We start from the raw sequence: 23,448 nt of genomic DNA, 5'->3' as shown, positions 1-23,448 counted from the left end.
ACAAAAAGAAAACCACATGAGCATCAGCTTTATGCGATCAATTATTTTGTTTCCCAACAAGAGATTTACGGTTTGTTTGTAAAGAGCAAATCTCTGGTTAACCATAATTAAACTGTGGAAAACAGCACACTCCAACATTATGTGATTTAAAGCATTACCGTGTTACTGGTCAACTAAAGCTGCATAATGTTCTTGTACTAAGCAGCATCAGACTCTATACCACACAAGGCGTTTACGCATAAGTAGAAGAAGTATAGCTCCATCTGCTGGCCACGGTCAGCTGGAAATTGGACATAAAGGGTCTTTATTGCCATTATGCAAAGTGAAACAGAAATACAGCTGTTCAGTAATAATAATAATAACATAATAATATGTTAACAGTTTGAAATATTATGGTGGACAAAACAAAAACAAAAACAAAAACTGGGAAATCATCCAAACGAGTAAACTTAAGCATAATGTCATTTCTGAAGTAGCTGGGTGTTTGAAAGGAAGCGTCCAAACACATTGATATAAAGTTGAGCGGAAGAAAAAATGTGTACATGGACATGTTCTTCAGTGAGGCCAAATATTCTCAGAACCTGCATTTGTAATGTGTATTAGTTGTAGGCTTTTTTTAAAAAAACATACACAATATACGCCAGATATAAAAACTTGATGTTTATCACTCTGAGGAATGGCTATAATTTTCCCTTTTGACTAAAATGACTGAAATAAATCTTCTACTAGTTTTCTAAGTAGTCTAAAGACAGCTGTAGGCTCTCACTGTAGTTCCTCTTTTGTGTCATCCTACATGAAATCTGAACAAAACTGGACTTATGCAATGAAGAAATGTAATTGGTGTCGAAGCTCAACATCAAGATAACTTTACAGAATCTGAAGCACTGCTATTACACCAGTATCAATATGTAATTCAATTTCAAATTGAATTACATATTTACATATTAGTTTTATTTTTCTATGACAAAGAAATAAAACGGCACTTAAAAATGACAAATGACATCAAGATACTGACAGAGTTGTTTATTTGGACCCTACAAACCTTATAAAAACCCAAGATTTTCAAATTTAAATGAACATTTTCTGTATCAATAGTTCACAACATTGTAACAGAAAATTTAATGAAACAAGGGATACACTAACAAATGTGACACTTGTGAAGTGCATAGCATTTGGTCAACATTAAAGTTTTTTTTTGTTTGTTTTTTTTTACACAATTTTAACACTCAGGCCAAACTAAGCTAAAATTATAAATTATTGTGGCATAATTAACAAGAAACATGGTCCAACATTCTTGGAATTAGGAATACTGGCTATATTGGGAAATTTTAATGTTCCATTCAATAAGCATTTTACAGTTAAAGAACATCGGGCATAACGAGCATAAATGTATCTTGATCAATAAGAGAGGAGAGTATACCAGGAATACGCTACCCGTTTTCCAGAGATTAAATGCTTTGACTTCAATGTTTACCATAATTTACAGCACACAGGCAACAAATATCTGATTCTGAAATAAAGATCATCTTAAAAACCACAAGTAAAATGTTACATTCATCAGCAGGACTGGTTTTAATATGGAATCTAAGCAGAAACCTTAAAGAATACATACATTCTTCAAAATAAGCTATTTGCATAATAACCACAAAGGTAAAACAAGAACTTTGGTGTAGAGATAAATAACCGAACAATGATCAGCTTGAAGCTATTTACACACAAAAAAACAAAAAAAACACGCACAGATGAGGAAGAGGTAAACGGAGCTAAGATATGATGCTTCAGACATGCCTGCCATTGTGCAAACACACCAGACATTCACAGTGTATCCGACCTAAAGCAACTAAGCAGTCCAGAATAGACCCGTCAGGGTCACCGGCGCATGCAGACTTGGAAGACCCAACACAGGAGCGATTTAGTTAGGAATATCTGCGCTGTTGCTGCGGGTGTCGTATTTGTGGTGGATAATAAGCAGGACGACACCCAGGAAGAAGCAGATGGAGCCCACTGTGATGTAGGCGATACCCAGGAAGGGGTTCTTCCCTCCCATCCAGGAAATGGTGCTCAAAATCATCCGCTTCCGACCATCAAAGCTGCGGACGGGGTAATCTGGTTACATGAGGGTTAAGGTAAAGAGACAGAAAACTCCAAGCTGCCAAAAGTTTAAATAAATAAATACAGAAATACAGAAATACAGAAATACAGAAAGAAAGAAAGAAATAAAGAAAGAAAGAAAGAAAGAAAGAAAGAAAGAAAGAAAGAAAGAAAGAAAGAAAGAAAGAAAGAAAGAAAGAAAGAAAGAAAGAAAGAAAGAAAGAAAGAAAGAAAGAAAGAAAGAAAGAAAGAAAGAAAGAAAGAAAGAAAGAAAGAAAGAAAGAAAGAAAGAAAGGAAGATGACATGGAAAGAATTCTTTCCATGTCGTGAAAGAATTTAACAAGTGGCTGTTAATATCGTCTCTTTAAAAAAAAAGCCTGCAAACTGCTGATTTGAGTTTGTTTTCAATTATTCTTTTAATCTAAAACCTCATCTTAGAGCAGATGAGCAAAACGGCGACTACAAAACCTAATTAGTACTGAAGATTTGTGTACTTATGGACACAGGTGGACTGCAATAAATTTTCAGAAAGTTCCTTTAAAAAAAAAAGGCGTAGTGCTGCCACGGCTCCAAATCCCAGACTGGGGATTTGCATGAAGTTTGCATGTCATGGAGGGACATCCAGGTGCTCAGGCCTACTTTCACTGTCCCAAAAAAATTGAATGTTACTTAATGTAGACATGGTGTAAAGATTTTCTATACACTGTAGACATTTGTTTTACATTTCAAAGGGTTGTTTCTGTTAGGTTAGGTGGTTGTTGCCTTCAAATGATGAAAGCCCTAAGTTCAGTTTCTCAGAAATTGGAATATCACATGTAATCAATCTTAATTCTGTATAATTCTGTCTTTATTACCCTTTCCCCGGCTGAAATACTCTGTTTCCCTATATTTAGTTAAATAGCTAAACTTGACAAAATGCTTACAGACTTTTTATAAATGAATAAAGAAATGGTTTATCTTAGCCTTGGCTGGACTGTAAAGGATACTGTAAGTGATCTTCAAGACGTATTTGCCACTGGCTAGAGTCGGAGTGGAGTCCGGCTTCTTTTGGATGATGCGATAGAGCTTCCGAAAGGTGGGCAGGGCGGCTGTGCGCATCCACACGATGAAGTCTTCGTTGATGAAGCCGTTGTTTTCAGAATCTGACGGGTCCAACTCGTACACTGGCTTCAGCCAGTTCACTGGCTTAGCTGTGCCTGAGAGACACCCGATAGTCAGTGGTAATTTAGTAAATACAAGTGTTAAAAAAAAAAAAAAAAAGAAAACATATCGCAAAGTGGTTTCTAAAGCGTACCTTTGAAACGTTCAGTCAAGTTGTCTTTGTCGTTTCCAGGGTTCCTGAACTTCACGTGCTTGTCTGTGTACCAAGCAATGCCCGTCTTTACCAGAGTAACTTTTGACGTGTTGCCGTCGGGTTGGCTGTAATACAGCTCCAGGGTGTCTGAGAAGATAAAAACCTCATTTATTATTCCTTCTGAAGAGGATGCGTGGCAAACGAGCTTAACTTTTAAAAACTAAATTCTCAAGACTGTTGTTCTGTGCACAGTTTTCATACAAAGTTTAAATGTGCCAGGGCTCACCATTGAAAAGGCTGTTTGCTATGGCTCCACATGGAGCTATGGGCTGCTTAGTCTCCGGGTTTGTACGGTACGGCTCACATTCCTTGCTGGGGTTCTGGAAAAACCAAAAAAACACTTTTCAGCAGAATGAAAATGGGCGATTTCGCTACAAGATATGTAAGAATAAAAAAATATATATCCCACCGTTAAAGAGGATTGAACTCCATTTAGCTGGCTGTCATCTCTGGACTTCACGTAGCGTCTGTGGTTCTGGTAGAAGTTGGACAGACCGTAGTACATGTAGACATTGCTCTGTTGAGAGGGGAGAAATTATTTATCTGGGCCTACCTGTCACTTCTGCCAGTCCCTCCGTTTAGATTAGGTTTCATCCAACTTCAATTTTAACAAAGAAAGTAGCCAAGAGGAGACAAATGGAAAGTTTGTTTTACCCAGGAATAGACATACAGTCCAGGTTCCCGTAGACTTCCTGAATAATCAATAAACGGCCCTTGAAAGCAGGACTGCATAATTAATAAGCACATAAATCGATAGAAAAGCAGCTTTTAAGCAGACCTTGGATGTTCTATTTTTGGACTCTAATTTGACTCTAATGGATAATCGGTCTTTTTCTTTTCTTTTCTTTTTTTCTTTTTATTGCAGAAACAGCATTTGTAGTATTGAATGCAAAGGCTTGAATTATTTATTCATTGTGTCTACATTAGCCTGAACTGATGCAGGAAATTAGCTCACCTCAAACGGCTGCGTCAGCGTGAAGGTCACAGTGCAGACGCATGGTGTTGTGCTGTTCCAGGTGAAGTTATTGGCGCAGTCGTAGCAAGGACTGTTAGGCTCCACACCAGTGTAATCAACCTAAAATTATGAGCGAACACGCAGATGGGGAGAAATAAGTTAGATAAAAATGAGTGCCAGAAATTATGACAGCAATACTCCTGCCAGCTCCTCCAAGTTAAAAAAAAAAAAAAAGACCAGCAGACTAAAGTACTAGAGATTAACTCCAAGTATAATGATGGGGAGAATTAATGAGTGAAGTGGGTTTAATGTAAAAACCACTCATGTCTGTGCAATAATCACCGCATTTCCATAAGGTTCAATAAAATAGAAAAGTGTTTTGGTTTCTTTTATCTTTGTTTTACCATGCAAAATATTACATCCAATTATGAATATTGACGCCAGGTGACATTAGGTTGCCCTGGGATTGATAATGTGGAACATCATAAGTGTGACTAAAAAAAAAATAAGAGGGACTGTTTAAGAAGCAGAGACCCAGATGCTGTGATTCAGACTTTATCTTTAAAGCAGTCAACTTGTGGCGGACTTGCTACCGATACCCACTTCACAATAAAACTGCGATCTGAAAGATTTTTGAAGCCAACATAAATAGCAATACGCTTTGAAGTCAAGGAAATCAAACTTTTTCACCACTGATATGAGAAGGTAAAACTGAGTCTGACAATATGATGGCTGGGACTAACTGATCAAAACAAGCTATTTGGTTCTGTATGCTTGTTGCATATCTCACGGTCCTTCACCTTTTAAGGCTTAATATTAATACACCGATCAAGCAAATTTTTAAACTAAGACTGTAACATAGGCAATGGCATAATAGCTCCTAACCTTATTTTGTTTATATCCAGACATAGAGCATAATTTGTAATTTCACACCGCTGGTGGTTTAACATTACTATTGTTAAGTATAACAAAAAACTAAAACCAACTTAACATTTCTGTTCATTTGTGTTAAGTGCAAAAAAACAAGCTTTGACTTCATTGTTATATTTTGTACTTTAGCAGAAATAAAACATATTTTTTGTTTGTGTTTATTACTATTACTAGGTCTTCATGAGTAGTAAGTCCAACCACCAAACAGTTGTCAGCTTCCCTGAATGAGGTAACTTAATAATTCTGCAAATTACTTCTCTTTTTTGAGCCCTAACCTCTTGCTTTTGAAATTACTGCATACACAGATAATGAAAATGACAGATTAAAATTCCACACTTTCAGACGATGAACCCTATAATACGTTCAACTTGATAACTCAGTAGAGCTTTTTAAAGACACTATAAGCCTGAGCTTTCCTGACAAGTGTGATTTTATGACAGTACCTCTAGAGAGAGAACCTACACTATAACACTTTAACGTACTTCTGTAAACACAGCTCAATGCACTTGTTTGACGTAAATTGCAACATTTTTCTCCATGTTTACGTAATAATACACTGCCATTAAGAGAAAGAAAAAAGTTAAAACAAAGCCAGGGCAGTAGCTTTGAAATAAAATAAGACTGAAACGATTGGCGGAGATGAACTGAAACTGTACCTCGTACTCTTTTATGTTGTTTGAAGTCACATACAGGCCGATCCCGATGGGGATGAACATGAGTCCGATAACGAAGAAAGCAGGCAGCACAGTACCGGCAGTCAATATAGGCTGCCAAGCTGGAAGTCTCTGCTGTTTGAACGCTGTATTGTCCGGCTTTTTATTTTTCGGAGCCCCCGTCCCGCCGTGAGTTGAAGATCCCGAGTGGTGTCCGTCCTCCTCCTTAGCGTTATAGCTAGACGCCATCATTGTTGTGGTCCGCTTCAAGCTAAACTAATCCGCAACAGTTGACAACCGGTAAATACTCGGTAATCCCGAACGGCAAACAGGGCGAAATGTTAGGGAATCTGAATCTGTGTTCAGATTAATTAAATTTACTCACAATCTGATCCAGCTATTGACTCATAATGGCGTTTATTTCACCTGTTATGGGAAACTGCACCAAGAGGAAGAAGCCGGAAGTTTCCAGGCCAATGAAATGATGGAACGTAGAGGTGACGTCATCATAGACAGTGAAGAAGCGCCCTCCCCCAATACTCGCTTCTTAACTATTAACCGGTGAAAGACCCAGCAGACAGTATGAAGAGCGGGGAAATATGAGTTGTTTTTTTTTTTTTTTTATCTGGAAGAGGTTCCTGAAAACTGAAATTAATAATGATTCTTAATAATAATGTAAAAATTATCTCGATATCATAAAACGTGATGAAGAGCCATAACGTACGTGAGGTCACTTGCTGTAGCTCGCAACTTATTTTCAGCAGTTTTACTAACTAGACTTCATTGCAGATCCTGGGCTGCCCGCACCGCGCTCCTTGCTTCACAAATGTGGAAATGATGCAGAGCCACAGTTTTATTGCCTTGGTGTTTTTTTCATTGCCAACTAAATGAAGGATTGTGCTTGACAAATCTATAAATAACCTCGGAAGTTCATTAGGAAATTACAAACTTGTTGTGGACATCCTATTTGTTAATAAAGCACAAGTATATATATGAAATATATTTTTATAACATAGCCTATATGAAGTATATTTTTATTAGGCCATTGTCACAAGCGATTTGAAGAACACAGCTGTTGTTGCCTTTTTTATTTAAAATTGGTCTATTATGATTTAATAATTGTAATACTAATAATGATGATAATTTTAAACTGTTCTTTTGCATAATATTTATTAAAAATGCTTTTGTAAAAATATCTTTACAGCAAGAAAATTATGAACCAAAAAATACAAGCCAAAACACTCTTAAAAACTTAATTTACCAAAAACAATACATATTTTCTATAATGTGGTCATACGTATATTAAAAAAAACATTTGTGACAACCAGTAAGAGCAAAAGAACTTAGTTACATAGCAATCACAGATATACCATTTCTTTTCATATAAAGTATTTCACATCTAAAAGACAGTAATTGATGAGAGATAAGTAAAAAAAAACAATTAAGAAATATAAAACTACACTTTTTGCTCCGTTTTGCAGTTTTTACAGCTGTTTGGTTTTGGAAAATTAGGGATTTTTATCAGAGTGACTTATTACCATAGACCAGACAATTTGTATTTTCACAATTTCCCTCCATTGTGTGATGTATTGCTATTCACAGTGGCTTTTTTGACTTCAACCCTCATGGACTGACTTTCTGTCCGAGTCTCAACTTTCATTCCACTTGAGATTCCTGTGGATCCTAGTGCAGCTTTTCCTGTCTTGAGGCTCTTGGACATTGGTATACGGGTAAGTCCTGTGCGAGGTGACTGGATATCATGGCCAATCTGTTTTGCAAAAGGTAGCAATGATCAGATAATTAAATGTAAACAAAGATAAAAAATATTTAAACACAACAGAATTTTTTTTTTTCAAATAACTGTAAAATAAAGAAAGGCACAACATTTAAAGCATGAAAAAATGTAGCTACTAAATGCTAAAAACATCTGTCTTAAACTAAAACGTACCGTGCTTTGGATGGATCTTGAAGTCGTGGATGTCACATTGGATATTGTAATGCTGCTTGTCACTTTACTCTGCACATTTCTGGTAGCAGTTGTGGTGATCTGGCGAGGTGAACGCAAAACTGTCCCCGTTGATAGGGTCAGTTCTTTGCTGTCTGCTACACTAGCTACTGGTCTGACTACCATCTTTGGGGAGATACTGTTACCTAGATGAATATGAATCTTGTTTTCATCTGTAGAGGTGATGATGTTTGCATTGTTGTGGCCCTTTCTGATAGGAATTGGGACCATCTGCTTCTCAGGGGTAACCTTGAACACGGCCCGGCCCATGGTCATCTCCTGGGGCTCTGGGGAGGCAGATATATCAGGCGCTACAGCAGTGCACACTGTCATAACCGAAACCGGGGAAAGGGGCCTTACTGAGGTAGAAGAAGAGTTTCGGCTAGTTTCTGGAGATTTGGCCCTAGATATGGTTGTGATTGTGACTGGGGATTTGGCTCTTGCAGGACCTTGAGATCCAGTAGGAGTCTTTCTCCGAGTGGTTGGCACAGAGTAGGTGGGAATGATAGTAATTCTGGATTTTGGTTGAGATGGGTTAGGGCTAAGGGGAGCTGCATTTGGAAACATTTGATCAGCGGTTGGGCTGCTGATTTCCAGTGTGGCCGTGTTGTTGTGGTGATCGGGTGTTACCCGGATGTGTAGAGGTTGCCCTTGGTTTTGAGGCATGGTCAATTTAGAAGAAACTGATTCCCCATTGATAACGAGAGGCTTTTCCACATTGGTCTCTTGCGGAGTGTTGTCCTTTTTCCTCATCCAAGGAATCCAGGATTTTTTAATACTAAAATCACCACTAGATGAAGAGCATCGCTCAACTGTATTACCTTTTTCAGGCTTCTTCAGACATTTCTGTCGGATGTTATTCATGATGTGATTTTCTTCTTGAACAGACTTCCTGATAAACACAGCTGGTGTGTCTTCCTCTCCTGATTCAGTAGGCGATGGCTCTGTTTGTACTGCAGTGGATGTGATCGCCACATCCACTATTCTCCTTCCATTTAAGCTGGGTCGAAGTGCCCGGCTTTGGCGCTTAGCTAACTCTAGTTCTTTGGTGAGATGAAAAACCTCCATGCCCACATTCTTGGCCTTCTCTTCCTCTTCTAAGAATCTTTGTTGTAATACAGAGAAGTCCACTTGCAGCTGAGATAGCTGGTCTTCTTTGTGCATCAGTTCATGGATCTTCTCCTTGAGAGCTATCACATCAGCTTGTAGTTCTCTGGTTTGGACCTCCTCTCTTTTGCATCTCTGTCGGAGGTCTTCTTCTCTGCTTTCTTCTTCCCCTTTTTCAATGGCTTTGTTTCGTGCAATCTGATTCTTCATTTCTTCCACTTGCTGGGAAAGATCATTTGCTTTTTCCTGTTCAGTCATGAACCTCTTCTCTAAAATATCATACTGGTCCTCTGTCTTGATCAAGTCTCCCTCGACTACTTCTAGTTGTTTCAGACGGTTTTTTAAACTCTCTATTTCAAAAGTTAACTCTTTAACTTTGTTGTCTTTCCCTTCAGGATCAGTGATTTTTCCTAGATCACACATAACCGAATTCCTCGCAGATAGCTTTTCTTCTTGTTCAAACATGTCTAGCCTCCTTTTCATTTGGGTTATCTTGAACGTAAGATCCTCAGTTTGATCAGTTTGACAAGCTAGCTTAGTACTGAGCTCCCCTTTCTCTTTGGTTAAAGTTTCAACTTTGGATTCCATCTCAGATTTTAATTTTAGAAACCTTTTGCTCTCTTCTATCAGTTTTTCGGTCACCTCCATCACTCGACCCTGCTCAAGTTTAACAACCTTGCTCAAATCCTCTCTTTTCTTTTCCTCTGACTTTACTTTCTCCACCAGTGTCTTTCGTTCATCCATTAGTGCAGCTGTCAGGGACTTAAGCTTCCGCAGGTCATCCTTAAGTGTTAGCTCACACTTTTCCAATTTGAGTTCTGATGACTCAAGCCCCTTCATTCGAATTTTGAGAGCTACAACCTCATCTGAAAGCTCTTTGGTCAGGTCTTTCTCTCTTTCTAAAGCAGTTTGTATCTGTGCACACTCAGCTTTGCTAACACTCAATGCTTCCTCCAGTTTTTCCAAATCCATCATTCTGTTTTGAAGCCTCTCTACTTCCAGCCTTAGGTCTTTGCTCTTACTATTCTCCTCTTCTAGTCTCTTTCTTAGCTCTTTACACTGATTCTCTGTTTTTGTTATCTCTTCATCCTTTCCTTCCATCTCATGCACTCTCTTTCGCAGGTTTTCCAACTCAACAATCAAGTTAGAGCTGCCATACTCCCCTTTGCTGATGATCTCCCTTAACTCTTGCATTTCCTCATCAGATTTTCTCAAGGTCTTGTTGCTTTCCTCTAGCTCCTCCACTTTGTGTGTAAGCTCCAAAACTTTGACATTAAGCTGACGATTGTGGAGCTCCTGACTGGACAGCTTGGCACTCATCTCTTCATGCTGTTGGGTGATCCTACAAGATTTCTCCTTTAGCTCAGCCTCTAGGCTTTGCACTCTTTGACCATCCTCCTGAGCACGCTCTTTGGCTTCATTAAGGGCATGGTCCCGCTGCTGGAGCTGCAGGCTGATCTCTTGAACCCGCTGGCTCTGTTGGTCCATTTGCTCAAGGTGCTGTTGCCGTTCATTGACCAACATCAATGCAAATGACTTTAGCTTCACCAGCTCCTCCCGCACTTTGGCCAGACGCTTGGAGTGCTCCTTCTCCTTCCTTGCTTGATAGGCTTTTTCGTTCTCAAGCAACTTCTTCAGTCTAAGAGAGAGAGAGAAAAAAAAATAAAAAATTTTGACGTAAATTTAAATTTTAAGTATATTCAAAGGTAACTTTTAAGTTGTCATCTGCGACTGTAACATGTTTCATTATGTCTGGATATGGCTTTTCATATGTAATGCAGCATACACCCTGGAAATGTCTAATAAGCTACAACTCAAATCAAGTGAATCTAATATTAAGACAAATTATTTCTAAAGATAGGATTTCAACATGAAAGTGTACAGTTTGAGAATAAAGAACAGCGAAATGTAAAAATCTGCTCTACTGCCCCCAATCCTTAGTGCTGCTTACCTCCTGCCGATGGGATAGACACTCTGAACACAAACTGAGTGTAAGTTCTGCTAACAGCCCCCTCACCAAGCTGTGGCCTTTTCTCTCAGCTTCTTTCTATGCTGCTCATGCCCAGCTTTCATACCGGGCTGGCTCCAACAAAATGCATGCAAAGCAGTTGCATCTCCACTTCCAGGGAGAGTCTAATACATTATTCAAAGTGAACAGTTTTTGCATTGCAAAATGAACCAAATTAGAACAGGTAATAACACAACAAGGAAGACTAGGCATCTTTAGCAAACACTGAATGTTCAAGGTAACTTGTGCCAGCACTTCAGTGCCCATTCAGAACTTACCAACTAAAGATGCTCTGCAAGCAAAAAAAAAAAAAAAGTTTGTTTGCCACCATCGTTATCACAGTGCTGAAAAAGTGCTGACGCCACCATTTCCTGCTGACTTTGTTACTGTGACATTCCAATAATGTTCTCAGCAGAATAAGAAGAAAAAAAACTACAGTTAAGCTCCTCTGTGGAACCTGTAGTGAGTGGTGTAACCACAGCTATAGATAGCGATGTGTGTGACAGTGTGTGCTGCTCTGCAGTGAACACAGTACAGGGGGTGGAACTACTGCTTGATTCATAGGAAGTGTTCAACAAAACTCCCCTCGGTTTTGCATGTTTTCCAAAAATTCCGCAACTTTGAGGCCAATTCAGAAAGTTCCACCATTAAACAGAGTAAAAACATTAGCATTTTGTCCATGTTTGGTGAAATCAAGTTGCATCCAAGTGTAGAAAAATGTTAGGAGATCTTTTGATAGAGTAGCACAGAAGGAAGAAGCGAATGTGTGCACTACTTCAGGGGAAAATTCAATAGCTTTCCCTGCAAAGTGTATGTGATGAGGAAACCAGATTAGCTGAATGATGATTCCCTTGAGGTGAGGAACATCTAGAAAAGTACAACCAATCACCTTAGGTAACACGATGCTTAGACTGTTGCCAGGCAGACTTATTTCTGGTCTTAGTATTCAGCAGAGTTTGTGAATAAATGCAACTCAAAACTAAACTTTTAAGTGCCTTTTTATCGTTAATCACCTACAGAGCTTTTGTTCATACCCCTTAAACATGTCAACATTTTGTCACATTATAACCTCAAACATCAATAAATCTGACTAGGATTTTATTTAATAGACCTACTAAAATGGTGCATAATTGCAAAGAGGAAAGAAAATGAGACAAGGTTTTCAGAAATGGTTCACAAAAATCCAGAGTGCTTTGTATAAGTACTCAGCCCCCCTTAATACTGATTTATAAGGGTTAGGTGGCATCATCTGTCACTGGGCAAAACTATCAGCTCTGCCCTCCAATAATCTGTGTCTTATGTGAAAGTACCATGAACAGAATCATTATTGAAAGGAAGCCTTAACATATCCAGTTCACCACAAGCCATTTAGCAAAATGTGGTGGAAAGCTAACACTGCACATCACCCTGAACACAACATTCCCACAGTAGAACGTGGTGGTGGCAGTGTCAGGGTATGGGAATTGCTTTTTTTTTTATTAGGGATAAGACAGCTAAATATAGGGCAATCCTGGAAGAAAACTTGAACGTCTGAAAAAGGAGATGGACGTTCCGCTTCCATCAGGGAAATACTAATCAGACAGCCACTACGACAATGGAATGGTTTAGATCAAAGTATTTTTATGCCGTAGAATGACCTAGTCAAAGTCCGGAAATAAATCCACCTGAAATTTTCATTTGACATTCAGTCAAACTGAGCGTGAGGTATTTTGCAAAGAAGAATGGGTAAATATTTTAGTCTCTATAAGAAGTGAAGCTGAAAATGCCTTATATTTGTAACAAGAGCCAAAATGAGTTACTACAAATTAACTAGACATTTTTTTATTTTAGATTTTAAAAGCCATTTATCCTTTTCTTTCCACTTGGACTTTATCACTAGGCAAAATAAGTTGTAGCTTTTGTTGTCAGATAGGATTACCAACCCTGGCTAATGCTCAAGTTGCCATGTAGATCTGTGCTGCTCATAAAATTTATACTTGCACGGTGAGATGGGTATTAAGTTTAAGGAATTGTCGGTCTAAACTTACTGTCCTGGAAGAGGCTGCAGCAATGATGTTAGTGCTATCTGAGACTAATGGTCAGGTCATTAAAAGAACTGTAGTTTACTGTTGCTACGAAAGAATTACCTGCTATGGAATATCCAACACTAAGAAGGGAAAGTATTTATAAACCTTGTTTAAACAATAAGCAACTTTATTTTAATACTTTTTAAATATTTTTGGGGGCTATATAGTAATGTGCTAAATAATGATCTCAATATCTTAGACGACTGTGTGCCTGACACAAACGGCAAACATAGGTGTGATCCACATGCTGGCATGCATTGAAAAACATTCTTTTAAATCACAAAACAACATTTCATCTCATGTTCCCTGGGGAATTGGCTCAGAGGAACTGCTTATGTCTCTCCCAGACCATCCCCCACCCCAAAAAATTTGAATAGTTATAGTGACTCGTCCAAAAGGAAAACTTTGGATGTGAGGAATAGCGTACTATACTGAAGCGGACTGTAGGAAGATAAACAATTTCTTTTTGTTTAAGGATTATGAGGAGGTTAGGAAATTTTTTATTTCATTTGCGTGACCCTGAAACTCCCTCCAGCTGTAGCTGTCTCTTCTGTCAACCCACATACATTCCGCCTTAAAGATGTTCACTTCCTGACACATAAATTGCTCTGTTGTCAGAAAAGGCGTTAATGGCTGACGGAAACAGCTCCCTCTATGCCCAGTCACTCCATTCCTCCAGATGCTTGGCACAAAAACCACTAACCTTCTCTCTTCACTTTCGGATGTCTGGTGAGGAATATGTTGACAAGAGTGAGACCACGATGTTCTCTTGAGAGCAAAATGTCAAAACAGAATTGAATGATTGAAACGTGTTCTTGTCTCAGACCTACTGAATCTGTTTTTCAAGCCCATCTTTTGACATAGGCTCAGATATGAACAACATTGGGTTTTAGCACTGCACTTCGGGATTTTTTTTCCTCAAAACTGAATTGAAGAGAATTTTCCACATTTTGACTTTAACTTTTGAGATTTTGTAATGCTTAAGCTATATGGAGAACATAGGAAAGACATTTAATATCAGCCGAACAGGGCACATCTGGATGGGCAATTCTGATATTTCACATAAAAACATAAACTAAAAACATGAAACTACTAATTACACATTATAGATTAAAAACTGAAAGATTTCATTATAATCCTTAAACAATTGAAATTATTATGGATTTATATATAATTTTACTGGATTAATTTATCTATTATTGTGGAATATTTGGCCTGCCTCATTGAAACTTTCGTTAATAATAGAAAACAGCTATAGTCAAGTTAATACAACAAGCAAAAGAACATTAGAGGAGACTGTTACTCGGGACTGATCCACTGTATTTCTCCAGCCTCTTCACTTTGAGAATAACAGAAACCAACCTCTGCAAGAATGAGACCATTTTATCCACAGATTGATTTGATACTTGAACAACAGTATAAAAACATATCAGTCAGCCATTTTGGAGTGTTGAATTTAACAATCGTTGTATCTACATGAGAGGTACATTTATTGTGTTGTATTTTACAGTCTTTTTTCCCCGTATAAATGTCACCCCCTGCTGGCCAACAGTAAGAATTTCAGAAACTTATTCTGGTCTTTGGAAACTATTTTAGCAACATTTTAGTCAGCAAAACAATCTCAACCTTGATAGATAATGTAACACATTTTATCAGGAACTTGCCACTGTGCTTTGTCCTCTTAACTCAGTGAAACCTTCAACATGAATGTGACAAAACATCCTTATTTGGAAGTTGCTTCCCCAGTCAACTCCTCATCAATTTCGGCCCTTTCCAGAAGCCCTGTTTTCCGGAACTTGTTAATGATGTCACCTTTTATTAATTCTCTTATCTGTTCATCTTCTCCCTGCATCCACTTTCTCATATTCTTTGTTAACCTGACCTCCAGTAGTCTCATCCTCTCGGAAGTCACACATTTCAGCTTGAGATATCTTTCACACATTCTCAGACGTTCTGGTCAGTTGAGGTGTATGACCATATCTTGGTATCCCTGCAGTTATGCCAAACTTATTTTTAGAGTGTAAATGAGACATTACTCTCTCAATTGTTCAGAGTTAGGAATACTGTTTTATTACCAATCTATGTCTTGAAATTTCCTCTAACTTTATCCCTGACCTGTCTGAGACCATCACACAACAGCTGTAATTATATAGAGATTGAATTAGACATGGGTGAAGCCTTGAAGAATTCATTTGGTTTTGGTTTAGAGATTTTTTTGAGGGGCATAGAAAGGAGGTCTGAATGCATATGCATGTCACATTTCTTCAATTTTGTTTTGAAATATGCCAAAACCATGTTTGTGACTACTTTGTGATGGTCCTTCAGATTGAAACCCTGATAAAATACAGTAACTTTTTAAAAAATAAATTCGGAGAAGCTTTTCATTTGGCTTAAACCATCCAATGTCGGCCTCAGCTGTCTCAGTCACGGCACGCATTAGTTTCCTCTCAGCCCCTCACCTTTCTCTTTCCTGCTCCAGGAGGTTTGTGAAGTCATCGCTCTTATTCATGTAGTCAACATGTTTGTGTTTCTCTATTTCCAGCTCGTGGACGGTGCGGCGGTGACACTTTTCGGCCAGCAGCAGCTGACCCAGCATCCGCCGGTATGTGTCCTTGTGCTTCTCCTGCAGACGTTTCAGCTGAGACGGAAACACAAAGCAGATCATGAAAGAACGCTTTTAAATCAGGAGAAAACTCGTACTGAAAGTTGTTTAAATTTACTCTTAAATCGAAAAGTTTTGTCAGGTTCTTTATCAGCAGAGTTTTAGAAGAGTGCAAAAGGCAAAAATATAAAGAAATCATTCCAACCTCAACCATTGGCTTTTGATAGACACTGTGATTATCCGGCTTTGCGCCGGTGACGAAGCTGTCCCTCTGCAGTGCTCTGAGGGCTGAGGCAGGTACGGCACATCCGTACTGTGACTCAAGGCTTTCTGGACTTGTTTGTTGGGATTTTAGCATGCAGATTACATCTTCCCTGGCCTGAAAACAAAACAGACACAAACATAATATTATATTTCATTTCAGTCTATGCAATGAAATACATTGAAACACTTGCATTGTTTTTTTTTCTCAAAATAAGTCTGAAACAGAGCATATTTTCAGGAGCATACTTTTTATCTGTGGTTTTTTTTAGGCATTTTAAACTGCCATTTTCAACCACAAGATAGAGCTATTGTGCTAAAATTGCAGTGCAATCACCTAAAATGAATGCATTCAACCACAGTGACATTTCCAGGTATGTTGTTTGTTGCCAGCTTTGTAAAGACTCAGATTGTGCTCCAGCTCAGAAAAAAAAAAAAACAAAGAGATGTCCTACCTGAACTTCACCCTCCATGATTCCCAACAGTTTCAGCAGATCCTGTTTGGACAGATCTGTGATGATTCCTGTTTTGTCTCCAGTCTCTGTGGAATCCAACAGCAGCTTCTCTTTATCAGAGATCACGTCAACCTCCTCCTCACCTTCCTTCTGCTGAACTTTGGCCTTCAGGGTCTTCACAGGCAGACCCACGTCCTTTTCTTCATTGATGTCATGGTCACCTGGTGGAACACCAAGGACCCCGTCGTTTTGGCTTTCCACCCCATTGCCTTTGGACCTCATCTTCCCTGGATTGAGGATAGAAGAAGAAGAAATTTTGTTGGAAGAACATATTTATTTTATTATTCCCAAAAATATATTTGTTTCTAAAACTTTCTTTCCTTTTCATGCTTTTGGTGTTTTTGTTTTTAAACTTCAGATCATTTCATATAAACACACTACCTTAATGTTTTCACATTTTGCTATGTTTAAACATAAACTTTAATGTTCCCTGTTAGTCCTGAAGAAAATCATTTCTACTGCATGATGATGCCTTTACCTTTGGTTTCACCATGGGAATAATGTGTCGGCCTTTTACCAAAAACTATTTTAGTTTAGGCCAGAAGGTTTTATTTGGGTTTCATTTTATTTTCACAACCATTACCAAGATTTCTCATGACTTTCTTTCAGCAGTAACTTTCTTCTTACCATTCTTTCACAAAGGAAAAAAAAAAGTTTGTAGGCTTATTCAGAGTTACCTCTGACTTCTTAGCTACTTGCTTGGTTAATGCTACCCTATCAATTTAGATACATGGCCAAATCTTGGTTCGAAGTTGTCCCTTACTCTTTCTATTTTCAGAAGATGGATTAAACGGATCTCTGTGAGACATTCCAGGTTTAGGATCTTATTTTATAAGCCATCCTTCCTTAACCTTCTCTCTGACCTCACCATAGTGTCCTTTGGTGCAGGACAATTTGATCACTAAAGTTTTCTAACAAACCCAGAAAACCTTTACACAATGACTGCATTTATACTGAAATTAAGCAACACAAAATTAGGCTCTCCTTACTATTTAGGACAGTTGGTTGCATTGGATTTTATTTTAGAAGCATCAATGTAAATGGGGATGAATATTGTATGCACACAGAATTTGTACAGAAGAGTAAGACTATTATTACATAAACAGAAGAAACAGTATGGTGCCAATAAACTGTTTCTTGAAGTATAGTACATTTTTAAAAATAAAAGTAGATATAATTCTGTAAGTGTAGCTACTTTCTGCCCATCTCTGAACATCATAAAATGCAAAACGGTAAATCTGAGTCAGTTGTTCTCATTATTTTACTGCATTGTCACAAGTTTACAGAAAGCTTTATAACTTTGGCCTTAAGAAACTTCCCCACAAAAACTCCCTATTTGCAGCCTGGTTGACCTACTTTTAAACTAATGACAAACACACTTACTCAGATGCAAACATAATGTGAATATCAGATGGAATCTTTATTCTATCTCTGGAATAAAGATTTGTTTGTGTGCTGTTGGTGTCCAGTTAGTGTGTAACTGTTTTCTGCATGCGTCAAATCAGCTCACAAGATTTGTGTTTCTCATGTTGGGTGTTTTTAGTCTGGAAGTGATTCTGTCATGCTCACGAGTCCTATTTGCTGACAGGAAAACTTTTTGTCTGAATCTTGAGAGTAAATCAAGTGACAAGAGGGTCTAAATAAATTTACCTAGTCTCTTGTCTCAGTTCACAGCCTGTTGGTGTTTTGCTACAGTTGAAAACAGACACTTCCCTACACTATTTCCCCCTCACTGCACCATGGGGAAAAGAGCCTTCTCTTACTCTGCTCCCCAACTCTGAAACGCTCTTCTCCCTGACACCCGTAATATTGACGCTCTTCTGACCTTCGAAGCACAACTCAAAACTCATCTGTTCAAGTTAGCCTTCTCATTTTAATTGTGCAGTTATTTTGTGGTTTTATGTCTTATAGCCATTTCTTTACTGTTTAATTTGTGTTTTTAATGTTTTAAAGTGTCCTTGGGTGTTTTGAAAGGCGCTGTCAAATAAAATGCATTATTATTGCTATATAAAAAGAAACATATGCATTTTTTTTTCATGCTGTCTGACCTGAAATCAGAAAAAAAAAAAAGTTTGCCGTTTTAGGTCAGTTTTTTTGTTTTGTTTTGTTTTTGTTCTTTTTCATTTACTAAATGCCAGAATATTGAGAAATCATTTTAAAAGGAAATTTTTATTACTTTCTTCAAAGTCAAAAACTTAAATACACTTCATTAGTATTTGGTACAATTGTACTTAAACTGCATGACTTAGGCCAAACCGTTTGGGGTTCCTTCCACACTGCATCTTCACCAGCTTGTTTGCTTCTGTTCTTGGGTTAATATGCACATTTTGGACTAAAACATGTCCATCTCTTGGATACAGAATCTGTCTCCTTCTTGAAGATCACTGAACATTCCCATCTTGTTTGCACCTACGTATAATTGTTTGTACAGCTGAACGAGGCAACTTGAGGCCACTGAAAATTGCACCCAAGAATGAACCAAATTTATGATTTCTATTGGCTTTCCCATGATGTTACACAAGAGTGCAGTGTGTTTGAGGTGTGCCTTAAATTACATCCACAGATGTGTCTTTAGTTAACTCAGATATTATCAATAAACCTGTCAGAAGCTTCCAAAGATACAAAATTAAAAGTTCTGCATTGAGTGATATCAGTGTATTTAAACTTATGACTTTGAACAAAGCTGCAAAAATTGCTACAGAAAATCTCTCTTTCATTGTTCTGGCATTTAGCAAATAGAAATAAAATTGATCATCTTAATTGACTTAAAAAGGGAAAAGTTTATTCTAATTTCATATCAATGTAAAAAAAATGCTTTTGTGTCTTTTTATTTAGTGTATGTAAACTTCTGGTTCCAACAGTAGACACACGTTTTACATTTTTTCAGTTTTAAAATCTTGTTAAAATCTAGTTCAACAGCTGAATTCCTTGGCATCCAAATTTGATGAAACACCATCCTAAACATTGGAGGGGCGAGCGACCTTCCACTGCAAAGAGCGTAAAGGAAAACATCAAATATGCCCTTGAAGTGTTAGCTCAGCATTTTTGTCATAAGATGTTGTTAAAAGTGGTTAATATTTTACCTGTAATAGATAACTTACATTATGTATTATAAATACAGATGACCTGACTTACTTTTGTATTAGACAACTACTCTATCCAAAAACACTTGCAATGCTATGGTTCTCAGTACCAGTAAGTTCACACAACAAGATAATTGGTGGCTGCCGCCTACCTTTATTTTACCTGCAAATAATCATCTGCTTCTATGTAAATAACCGCCTAAGTCAAACATGATTTCAGTTTAAAGATTTCTAAAATAACATTTGTGTAAATCTTTGCTACATTATGAGATTGAAGTTGTTTTTAAGTTAATACGAGTCCAGTTTGGTCTTGGCCTGAATAGCTGTCAGCTTCAACCTGTGGGACCAGCTTTTCTGGACTTATATTAAACAAAGCCAATGGGAGACTTAGCCACTCAGGTCAGATATTAACTGCTAACAATCATTTACAACAGCTCATTCAGGTGACATATTAACTGCTTGTAATTATTTACAACGTCTCACGTCAAGGTTCCTCAGCTGCCCCTTTAAGTGAGCATATTTGAATGACAAGAGCATGTGCTCACTCTTTAAAAATAATTTTACATGCGACACCTATTGATTATTGCTAGTCCGTCAAAGCACGCTGCCTTTGCCATCAAAATCTCAACAAGTTCATGTAAAGTCAGGAATTTTCCCAAAAGAACATGCATAACATTTAGGCCAGGCCTCTTCCACTGGTTGAAATGTCAGGCAAAGTTTAAAGCATTCTAAAAAAATATGAGAATAAACTAAAGAGGAAGTAGACTCCTCACTTACAGTCTCAAAGAGATTAAAGGGGAGTATTTCACTCCTTTTCGGTTAATGAAGGGAAATGTTTATCTTTCTAGGTGAAAGTGGTCACGGAAGTTAAGAAAGCAGTGAAGTTTAATGATGCTTGAAGCACAACTCTTCCAATTTCACTTGTTTTCAGTAAGACTTCAAAGGATGCTTTGCAACATTGCTTGAGTCTTTCACTTCAAACTGTAAAAAAAGAGGGAAACGTACACCCTAACTCCTCAATTACCATCTTTATGTCAGTCCTGGAAGGTTAGTAGGTTCACAGTGGCTTCAGGAAGATTTGGCTCATAGCTCGAGATTAATTTCAGTCTCAAATTCCTAACTATAACTATTAGTTTCAGCCACAGGCTAGTTTGCATTGCTTCTAAGTTGTAGCATTGTAGCACACCAGTTTGTAAAAGGTGTTGGTAGCAGCATTCATGTCATACCAGGGCGTTTAAATCATTCCCAGATAGAGCAAGGTATTAAAATGGTCAGGTGTAATCAAATGGGGAAACGTGTGTTGCAATGTCACCCATTTGGGCTACGTGCCCGAGCACAAGCAGCAAAATTCCTGACGCAGGCTTGGAAACTCGATGGTTTATTTTTAGTTTGTGGAATAAAGCCAGAAAGATGCAGAAGAACTACTGTAACAGGCCGTCTCACTTTGCAGGGTCACTCGTTCAGCAAAGCAAGCAGGGCAATGAGTTGGTTGTAACTGAGCTATAACAGTAAAAGTTAATGTTCAATGCTGTGTACAGTAAAACTTCAAAGTACAAATAAATGGGATGTTCCTTTATTACACAGGCTTTTCTTGAAGACACTTTTAACACATTTATCGTCCAGCAAATAATTGTGATCAATCTCCCTCAACTGTCTGATCCGTCTTGATTGGTCATTGCACCCATGAAGCATAGGGATTTCTATGCCTCATACTGCCTGCATTCCAGTCTGGCATGCCACACTCATGCCAGACTGAGTGTCTTTGTAGATTATAAAGCAGAGCCTCTGGAGTCCAGTCCAACCCACCAACAACACAAATTCATGGCATCTAAAGCATCGCCACAGCTGACTAGCTAGCAACTAATGCAACTTTAGTTCGAAAGAAGTTCCTAAAATCCATCAAAAGACTACGATCAAGGCCTGAGTCTAAATTTAAAATGAAACCCAGATCTATAAGGAGGTTGGTCCCAAGTTCAGCTGTCGCATATGAGTATTTTTATATATGCGCCCCACCAAAGCACGTGCCTAAAATCCAAGGCTTAAAGAAGGGAGGCTCGCTAACATTTGCTAAAAAAGATTTGTTTGCTCCTAATTTTGGCTTACTTTTAAACTTATTTGAGCATAATTTGATGACCACGTCACAACGTTATTCTGTGCCAGTCACAGTCGAAACCAGAAGTTTACGTTCGCTGAGTAGAACGACACACCTTTCTTATTTACTGTCTGAAATTAAATCAGACCAAATTTATCTTGTTTTAGATCAGATAAAATAACTGCACAGTAATTGCTATTAAACATCAAAAGTCAACTGACTTTGAAAGTCAGAAAATTCTTCACCATCTCCAACACTGAAGTCCAGTGTGGCAGGGCAAACCTTGAACAGGTTGCCAGCAACAGGACGATACAGAGCAAATCCAAGACAAATGATTGGGAAATCACAAACTCATACCTAAGGGTTACTTAGAGTCACCAGTTAACTAAACAGTCATGTTGTTGGACCATGGGGGAAACCACAGTAGCCTTTATATCAGAATAGTATGGAAAACAGCTTAAACTCTGCATTTGTAATTGAAATCTGAAATGTTGCTGAGCAGCATCTTCAACTTGCAGATGGGTACTATTTCAGGAAGACGAGCGGGGAATAAAGACAGGGTGAAGCCAAAAGAATTTTCTAGCGTTGAAAGACAAGAAAAGCAGCTGAAAGAATGTAACATTAAGAATAAAAATAATATTTAGTTCATGTTGTTTGGTTGGATCACAACCACAATCATATCAAACAAGGAAAAGAATGAGATTTCCAAGTGAGTGCGTGACAATGTGGCCCGTTTAAGATGTTCTATGCCGAGTAGAAGAAAAACACACCGGTCTGCCAACATGCGGGAATTTCAATCAAAATTCTGGCTTAGGATGAGAGAGGAAGCTCCAAGTCAATCCACCTGATATTGAAAAAAATCAAGAGCATGCAAGGATGAAGCCTGTTCTTAAAGCTTGGTGGTCAACTGCTTTGCCAAGACTTCCAGCAGCCTCAGGGGGCCTGGATTTAACTGTGGAAAACTACACATTTTTACTTTACTCAAATTGAACTGTCAAAGAGACTCAAAGGTGAAAACTCAAACCTTTACAGCTTGTCTTAATGTAACCGTGACTTCTATTAATAGCTCGCTGCTATAATAACTCAAACTAACGCTGACATGACATGCTGCAGCAAAATGTCAGCTCAGGTGGTGGGTTTCATCTTGTAGTAATTTACTCATGTCACTGATCTGCTTACTAGAGGAAGCTCTAGCTTCAGCAGTTATTATTTCCCTAATGAGCAAAGCAAGACTTATGTTTGAATTCTAGGCTGTGTTATCAATAAGTCCCAATTTGTGTTCCTGTTTTACTCTGGGTTTCCCTCACAACAGATTTTATGTTATAAATGCACATTCTAAATGTCAATGTCAAAATTACTTATTTTTGTTGTATGAAACAGTTGACCAATAGAAGGGTAATGGTTATGTATCCAGCTGAAATTTTACTTTAGGGGTTTAAAATGGCTCTGTGCTAAACTGGCTGTAAATCCCAACAGTGGAGAATAAAAACAGTAAAAATACCATTTGGTTTCTACATTCAGCATTCAGGTTGGACACTGCCATTTCTGCTCCAGCTCTGATCAGCATTTTTTACTTTGATGCCCATGAGCATCATCAGTCTCATTTGTCTAAGCTATATGTTACCAAGCAGTGCAATAATAATGCAAGTCTCATGTTTTCTTGTCTGGCTCAGGCTCTGAGACAGAAAAATGCTGCTACACCGGAAAGAATCTTCTTACCCGCAT

General features: G+C 38.1%; 2 protein-coding genes across 3 annotated transcripts; both read right to left on the bottom strand.

Annotated features, from left to right (window-relative positions):
* Positions 1-1,008: 1,008 nt before the first annotated feature.
* LOC106933988 (cell cycle control protein 50A-like) lies at positions 1,009-6,459 on the bottom strand. Of its 2 annotated transcripts, XM_088002457.1 has the most exons (8): positions 6,370-6,459; positions 5,988-6,260; positions 4,402-4,521; positions 3,856-3,963; positions 3,673-3,766; positions 3,387-3,533; positions 3,079-3,288; positions 1,009-2,106 (listed from the first exon to the last, which is right to left on the bottom strand). In XM_088002457.1, exons 2-8 carry the CDS (start codon positions 6,234-6,236, stop codon positions 1,913-1,915), a joined length of 1,122 nt encoding a protein of 373 aa, XP_087858583.1. In that variant the 5' UTR covers positions 6,237-6,260; positions 6,370-6,459; the 3' UTR covers positions 1,009-1,912. The 2 variants fall into 2 exon arrangements, with proteins under 2 accessions (XP_087858583.1, XP_014869077.1); XM_015013591.2 differs by having other exon boundaries at positions 5,988-6,441.
* Positions 6,460-7,135: 676 nt separating this feature from the next.
* On the bottom strand, positions 7,136-16,793 carry LOC106933989 (filamin-A-interacting protein 1). Its single transcript, XM_088002456.1, has 5 exons — positions 16,489-16,793; positions 15,978-16,151; positions 15,630-15,808; positions 7,933-10,735; positions 7,136-7,752 (listed from the first exon to the last, which is right to left on the bottom strand). Exons 1-5 carry the CDS (start codon positions 16,768-16,770, stop codon positions 7,546-7,548), a joined length of 3,645 nt encoding a protein of 1,214 aa, XP_087858582.1. The 5' UTR covers positions 16,771-16,793; the 3' UTR covers positions 7,136-7,545.
* Between the last annotated feature and the right edge of the window lie 6,655 nt (positions 16,794-23,448).

This window comes from Poecilia mexicana, unplaced genomic scaffold (genome assembly GCF_051168715.1).
Source record: "Poecilia mexicana isolate PSO_F unplaced genomic scaffold, ASM5116871v1 scaffold_22, whole genome shotgun sequence".
NCBI lineage: Eukaryota > Metazoa > Chordata > Actinopteri > Cyprinodontiformes > Poeciliidae > Poecilia > Poecilia mexicana.
This window is presented reverse-complemented; position numbering and strand designations above follow the sequence as displayed.